This window comes from Manis pentadactyla, chromosome 12, assembly GCF_030020395.1.
Source record: "Manis pentadactyla isolate mManPen7 chromosome 12, mManPen7.hap1, whole genome shotgun sequence".
Lineage (NCBI taxonomy): Eukaryota > Metazoa > Chordata > Mammalia > Pholidota > Manidae > Manis > Manis pentadactyla.
Genome location: NC_080030.1, coordinates 16,077,951 through 16,086,089, shown reverse-complemented (window position 1 = coordinate 16,086,089; position 8,139 = coordinate 16,077,951). Strand labels below are relative to the sequence as shown.

Here is an 8,139-nt window from a genome sequence, read left to right as displayed (position 1 = left end):
ATTTGCTTCTGCCTGGCACCTAGAGAACAATCTATCCAGCACCCGTTAGACTAAATTCCTCCAGCTTGGGGTTTCTGGGTGAGTGTGGACATCGGCTCGAAATCTGGGAGCAGTCCTGCCAGCTGCACAGCTCCTGAAAGTCTGACTTCTCTGATAAGATCTCATGGATGGGTTTTCTTCCTATTTTCCACCTGGATGATTGGCACTGTGTGAAAGTGCCACTTCATAACTTTAATTTCGACCTCATTTTAGATTTACGGGAAAGTTGAAAGAACAATGTAGGTAATTCCTATGTATATCCTTTACCAGATCTGCCAATGTCCGCATTTTTATCACATTTACTTTCTTCTCTCTCCACGTTTATCTTCCTTCCTTTCCTTTGTATGTATATTTTCAGAGTCCTTGAGAGTAAATCACCTCTTTACCTGCCAGTAAGATACCTCTTTACCTCTAAGTCATCAGTACTCCGTAAAAACAAGGACATTTTCCTCATATAACCAGAGCACAAAGATCAAAATCAAGAAGTTAACATTGATATTATGCTATTATAAAATTTACAGAACCTTTTCTCATTGTGACAACCATTCTAATAACATAACCTTTAGCAAAAGAAGATTCGAGGCCACATATTACATGCAGTTGCCAAGTTCCTTTCTAGCCTCCTTCCATCTGTAACAGCTCTGACTTTATATCTCATGACGTTGATTTTCTGAGTGTGCAGCTCAGATGATGTGCAGAATGTCCTTCCATGTGCGTATGTCCAGTGCTCTGTAGCCTACAGCTTGGATTCCTACATCTTTGGAAGGAGTCCTACAGAAATGATGTGTCCTTTTCTGTGCCGGGAGGCACGTGATGTCTGTTCATCCCATTTTGAAGCCCTTTGACCCTCCAATGGGACTGTTACAAAAGAGGTGGTTCAGACAGGTGGTTGGGGATTCTAGACTCTGTTTCTTAGGATTCCATTTTGGTTTGGTTGTCATAAAATGCATACTTTATGCAGGTGTTTTGGGATGAGAAAATCCATTCTATACAGTTCCACTTAGGAGTGAAAGGATACCCGACTTAGACAAAGGGACTGACTTCATAAAAACCTTGAGTGAAAGCTGTGGTCAGCATTTCCATCAGATGGGGGGCAACAGTTTTCTGTTAGTTCATATTGCTTTTGCCTCCTCCTTCTTAGATACATCAGCTACATGGAAACAGGAAACCAAACGCGAATTTTAGAATTCCTCCTCCTTGGGTTCTCTGAGGATCCGGAACTGCAGCCCTTCATATTTGGGCTGTTCCTGTCCATGTACCTGGTCACCGTGCTGGGGAACCTGCTCATCATCCTGGCCATCGGCTCCGACCCCCACCTCCACTCCCCCATGTACTTCTTCCTCTCTGTCCTGTCCTTGGTGGACATCTGCTTCAGCACCACCATCGTCCCCAGGATGCTGGTGAACATCCAGACAGAGAGCAAAGCCATCTCCTATATGTACTGCCTCACACAGGTGTATTTTTCCATGTTGTTTCCTATCCTGGACACTCTACTCCTGACTGTGATGGCCTACGACAGGTTTGTGGCCATCTGTCACCCTCTGCACTACACGGCCGTCATGAACCCCCGCCTCTGTGGCCTCCTGGTGTTTGTTACCTGGTTCATTGGGTTCCTGACATCCCTCCTTCACATCACCTTGATGATGCATCTGAGCTTCTGTGGAGATCTCGAAATTCCTCATTTCTTCTGTGAGCTGACCCACATCCTCAACTTGGCCTGCTCGGACACCTTCCTGAACAGCACATTGATATATGTCATGACCGTTGTGCTGGGTGTTTTTCCCCTCATTGGGATCCTTTTCTCCTACTCACAAATCGCTTCATCCATAAGGAGGATGTCCTCATCTGGGGGGAAGCAGAAAGCATTTTCCACCTGTGGGTCTTAACTAACTGTGGTTTCTTTATTTTATGGGACTGGAGTTGGAGTCCACTTCACTTCTGCTGTGACCCAGGCCTCCCAGAAAGTCTCAGTGGCCTCAGTGATGTACACGGTGGTCATCCCCATGCTGAACCCCTTCATCTACAGCCTGCGGAACAAGGACGTCAAGGGGGCCCTGGGAAGGCTCCTCGGCCGCGCAGCCTGGTGTCTGTAATGGACCCACCTGGGCTGAGGTGTCCTGTGGGCCCCCAGGGCAGGAACTGATTCTGAAGTTCTTCCTCTCGAGTCTCTCAAACTCTCTTACTTTCCTCCAGTCCTGAAGGACCTGTGAATTCCTTCTCTCTTAGATTTTACATACTTTTAAAACAACTAAAATCCCAGGAATTCCTTTGATGATCTAAAAATTTTGTCCTGAGTCTTCTTTATTATTTCCATTCTAGTGAGCTCTGAACTTTGATCTGAAGCATTTAGTAGAGTGCTGGTGTCTCAGATGGTGGCCTAGAAGGCATAAACTGTTGATCGCTCTCCTTAATTTCTATGTCTTAGATTGTAGATCTGTGTTGTTAATGTGTGTGTATCTCCAACATTGTTATGTGTGTGTGATTTTTTTGCTTTACTGTCTAAAATAGGATTAAAATACCTATTAAAATATACTTCATGTTTTAGTGGGAATTACATGGTAAGCCTGTGCTAATTGCTATTATGTTATGTAATGTTCCCCAAAGGGAGTGATTATTTCCTAATTTTAGCAGTGGGAAAATTGAGACTCTGAGTGCTAAAAAAACAAACAACCAAACAAAAAAACTTTTCCAAAGTTACAGAGCAGGAATATAATACAAGTTATAGAATCAGGATTCAAACCCAGAACTCTATCCACAAGCAGATATTCTTACCTAGAAGGCTGCACAACTTCTCAGATGGATTTTGATGTGTTTATTTCTATTGTGAATTTCACTGCTGATTGACATTATTTCTGGTCATCTTATCTAACTGAACACCCAAGAGAACTGCATTTCCTTAATCCATTGAAATTAAAAGTGGTAATAATATGTTTTGATTTGTTCAAGAAAATATGAGTGATGCATCCCTTGTAGGTTAAAACAATTAAAGAGCTGGTCCATTATTCCTCATGGTCACTGTTCCCTTGATGCAGATATTGTGGAATGAAGGCATCCTAGATCCAAATACTCTGGAATGTGGGCAATGATGGCGGCATTATAGGTGTTTCCACTCCAAAGTTAGAAAGCTTAAGAACGGCTGTGAGAAAGCCGATTTAACATGTAACTTTATGGAGAGCGCACCGGGAAGAAACAGTGTGGAGGTTTCTCAAAAACTAACAAATTGAACGACCATATGATCCAGCAGTTCCACCTCTGGGTATTTATCTGAAGGAAATGGAAACATTAAAAGGCACCCGCACCCCCTTGTGCACTGCAGCGTTATTTACAATAGCCAAGCCATGTTAGCAGCCCAGGTGTCCGTCAGTGGGTAAATCAATAAAGAACATGTGATACATATACAAACAGAATGGAATATTATTCAGCCTTGAGAAAGTTGCAGATCCTGCCATTTGTGACCATTTGGGACAACATGGATGGTCCTTGAGGGCATTATGCTAAGTGAGATAACTCAGGCAATGAAAGACAATTTTGTGTATGATCTCACTTATATGTGAAATAAAAGAAGAACAAAATTAAATTAATACAGAGACCAGATTGGTGGTTGCCAGAAGCAGGGAGGGGGTTGATCAAAAAGGGTGAGGAAGGTAAAAAGGTACTAAGCTTCAGTTATAAAATAAATAAGTCCTGGGGATATAATGGACAGCATGGTGACTATAGATAATAATACTGTATTGTACAAATGAAAGTTGTTAAGAGAGTAATTCATAAAAGTTCTTATAAGAAAAAACATTATAACTGTGTGCTGATGATGGATGTTAACTAGACGTAATGTGATGATCCTTTCACAATATATAAAAATACCAAATATTTTCTGTTGCACACCTGAAACTGCTATGATGGTGTATGTCAGTTCTATCTCAATTTTTTAAAAAGGTGATCCAAGCATCCCGGGTGGGGGGACTGCAGTGAATCCCATGCTTTGCTGCCTGGATCCTCCCTCAGGATTAAGGGATCACTGTCCCAGGTGCAGGGTGGTCCCAGGTGAAAGCCCTCAGCCTTCATCCTCCTAGAGAATTGCTCTCTGCTAAAGGAAGCTGCCCCACCCAAGGCCACACCACTCAGACTTCATGCTGCGGGAGCCTAAGTGACTGATATCCCCCTGTATCCACCAGGATGCTGGCACCGAGGTCCCTCCCTGGCCGCTCCCAGCCACGGGCTGGGCACAGCAGGATACCAGGGCATGCCCACTGCACAGTGACACTGATGACCGGGACCAATTACCCTGCCAGGCGGTGACTCCTCTTCTTGGCAGGAGGGACGTGAAGTGGCAGGCAGCAGCACAGCCTGAAGGTTAGTGGGGCTTTTGCCGTGTCTCTGGACGTGTTATCCATTAAGAATCAAGACATCTAGACATGCAGAGGCCGGAGTGCTGAATCCTGAGGCAGAAACTGCCCAGTGGCTCACTGGGGGTGATGTCAGGCAGCGCCACATCTGCTTCCAGCCCTGGATTTCAGGACGCTTGGGCTCTATAACGTGGTGACACACACATTGTGAGCGTCATTGATTTGGAGTGTATACTGTGTCCTGTGAGTTATGAGACCACAATGCACTGTGTATTCAAATGTGTCCACTAAGTATAATCATCCTCTTGGAGTTAAACCTGTTCGCATATTTTCCATCAATTTTGTTAGCTAATCACATACCATACTCCCTTTAGACTAGGTTTCACCTCTGACATCCCCTACCTGACAAACTTCATAGATGATCGGTATTTGTCACCAATGTTTCCTAAATCCTCTTCAAGCCACTCTACCTGGGGTGTTCTACCCCTACCTCTGTATTTATAAGAATGCATGGAACCTTCCTTAATATCAATAAATGCCTCCATGTCACCAGGAGATGTCAAGAAATGTTTCTCAGTCTCATTTGGTTAGTTGTTTCAACAGGGGCAAAAGCTATTATCCCCCTTGCTTTCCTTCAGAAAGGACCTCTTGGGCTCCAGCACACTGTGGGCAACCAAGGGATCCTTGAAATCTCCAAAGATTCTTCAAGAGAAGAACATCACAGAAAGTCGGCCCCAGGTTTTGGTTCCTGCAGAAATCACACATCCCTTAGGGGATTCCTGGTCATTTGAATTCAAACCAAAGAAAGAGGAATTTCTCCTTGGAAAAAACACATTCTTCATCTCCCAGTGTTGCTGACACAGACAAACATTGGCGGGAAAGTGTCCATTCTCTCATCTTTGTACCCGGATGGAGCTGAATTGTTGGGAGAGAGGAAAGCCAATAGAACATTTCACTTAATGAGAAGCTCTGAGAACTCAGCTCTTGAGTTGGTCACAGCATGTCCCATTGGCTTTCTTCCTACAATTCTCTGATCCCAGCCGAGATGCAAAGCCAATGGGCTTCCACAGGACATACTGCAGAGACCAGAAAGCATCAGTGATAATGACCGAGAGGGTCGCTGTGTCCCGGTGAGGGCTGGTGGGCTAAGAAGGAAAAGAGAGCGCGTGGGTACTGGGCTTTGCCTCCAGAAAAATGGACGGGGACCGTCCCATGTTCATTTAATCTACAGAGATGCAGCCCTGTGGCTGCAGGTGCCTTGGTTTCTATTTAAAGCCATCTTCTCCAGCTCCTGCTGTGTGTCCTGCTCTGTCTTTCTGGACTCTAGTCCCGCTCTCCATCAAGACTTATTTCCAGGATTCCCCATGCCTTCTCCACTCTTTGACATGAATTGTAGGTTATTGTTTGATCTGTTATGCATGAAGTGTTGTCTATTTTAATTCTCATGTGATTGGGTTTTTCTACTGTATTCCCTATTTCTGTGGCAGACTCAACTTACTGATAACACTTAATAACTCTGTGTTGATTTTTGTTTCAGTCAGGTATCCTCAAGATCACCTGCAAATAATATAACTATTTCTGACGTTTGGTACGCAGGCTAATTTCCTTTTCTCATTTTACCATTCTCTTCAATGTTCCGGAGAATATCAAGGATACCAAGTGATTGCAGTTGTAATAGACTGCCTAGGCTTCTTCGGGAATCTAACCAGAGAGTTTAGTTTTTTAATATAGAATATCCTGTTGTTCTCAGTTTTATGACTACCATTCCTCATTGGGTTAACAAATTGTCCTTAGTTTCCTCATTTAGCCAGAGGCTCAGTCCTGGCTGCTAAGCACAGGAATGAATGTTACTTTTTCTGTCATGATTAGGGTTATGATTTCCCTTCATTGTCCTATTTTTGTGTTGAATTATCTTAACACACATCCTAGTATTAAGAAGCTTCCTGATACTTGAACAGGCGTTACTTGTTCATGACATACTATTCTTTTAAAACAGGTATGGGTCCATCTTAATTACCCTTAATACTCTGTTTTGTGCTTACATTCAGGCATACGACGAGCCTGAAGAATTCTTTCTTGTGCTTTAGCTGGTGCTTTTGGGATCAGCCTTTATTATACATCTAACCTTTATGTGTGTTGAGTAGTTACTGTGTGCCAGGCATCATCTACATCCCTGGAAAGACAGTCATGAGCAAAGTGGTCCCAACCTCTGTTGAACAAAAGCAAATAGGACTGTTTGTACCTGTGAGTAGGCCTTATCGGATTAGTCTGAATAAAGGTGGTGGTGAGAGTGGGCACACTTTCTTGTTCTTGCTTTAGAGGAGAAGCTTCTAGCTTTCTGAAACTGAATATGATGTGAGCTGTGGGTTTGTGTGGCATGATCCCCAATAGCATTTTCTGACCTCACAAAGAGAATGATAGCAATCACCAATTTTTTTATATGAGCATCTCTTTGTTTTATTAGCTGTTGCCAAATTGGCCTCCAAAGAGTTATGCAAATTATCCTGTACCAAAACTATATGAGTGCTTATGACCCACCCCCTCCTTAAGCTTCAGATCTCACATTCAAGCCTTTTATCTACCTGGATTTACTCTGATACAAGTTATGTTTCAACTCTTCACATGTCCCCTGCACCCAAATATATTAGGTAGTAAATTCAAATTTATTAATGAGTAAATTCACCCATTCCCCACTGGCTTAAAATGCTACTTTTACCTTTTTTTTTTATTAAGGTCTCATTGATATACACATATGAGGGTTTCACATGAAAAAACAATGTGGTTACTACATTCACCCATATTATCAAGTCCCCCACCCCACACACACACCCATTGCAGTCACTGTCCATCAGTGTAACAAGATGCCACAAGGTCACTACTTGTCTTCTCTGTGCTACACTGTCTTCCCCATGACCCCACACACCATATGAACTAATCATAATTCCCCTCAATTCCCTTCTCCCTCCCCACTTGCCCTCCCACACCCCTACCCTTTGGTAACCACTAGTCCCTTCATGGAGTCTCTGAATCTGCTGCTGCTTTGTTCCTTCAGTTTTACTTTGTTATTAAACTTCACAAATGAGGGACATCATTTGGTACTTGTCTTTCTCCACCTGGCTTATTTCACTGAGCATAATACCCTCTAGCTCTATGAGGGCCTGTTTTTAAGGACATCCATAAGATGGGAGAAGAACAGTAAAATAATGCTTGGGTTTATGAGATATTAATCAAAATCACAAATCTTCTCTCAGTTTGCAAGCCAGTCTTCAGACTCAAAGCTTGAAAGAGACTGAAGGGGAGATGGGTCCCTCTTTGGAAGCCCACAGTACGGTTTTCTCAGTGGTAACATCCCTCTAGGACTGTGCTCGGGGACACGTTGATGCTGTCAGCCTCCTTCCGTCCTGGAGTGGGCAGTAATTCGCTTTTACCAAGATGAATATTTATGTATTGATGTCTGTGTTTTCTTCCTGCTGTGCCTTGGCGAACACCACCATCTAAAGACTTAACACATCACCAATTTCTTTATGGTGAAGCAGACAGGTGAAGTAGACATTTATCGGGGATCCACCCATCCTAACATACTCTGCTTCCCCTGAGCTGCTCAGCATCACATACCGAGGGGGTGACAATCCTGTAATTCGATTCTGACTCTCCTGAGCTGTAATCAAGGGCTCTGTCCTGACACTGCACTTGAAGGTACGGCCCCTTTCACCCACATTTCATCACTGTCTGAACTCCTGTGTTTGGGCCTTGGCAA

At 43.5% G+C, this 8,139-nt stretch overlaps 1 protein-coding gene across 1 annotated transcript; it reads left to right on the top strand.

The window, feature by feature from the left end:
• The first annotated feature begins 1,172 nt into the window (after window positions 1-1,172).
• On the top strand, window positions 1,173-2,132 carry LOC118921817 (olfactory receptor 7D2). Its single transcript, XM_036903928.2, is given in 1 exon segment — window positions 1,173-2,132. A coding segment is annotated over 1 exon segment (939 nt). The 5' UTR covers window positions 1,173-1,193.
• The last annotated feature ends 6,007 nt before the right edge of the window (window positions 2,133-8,139 follow it).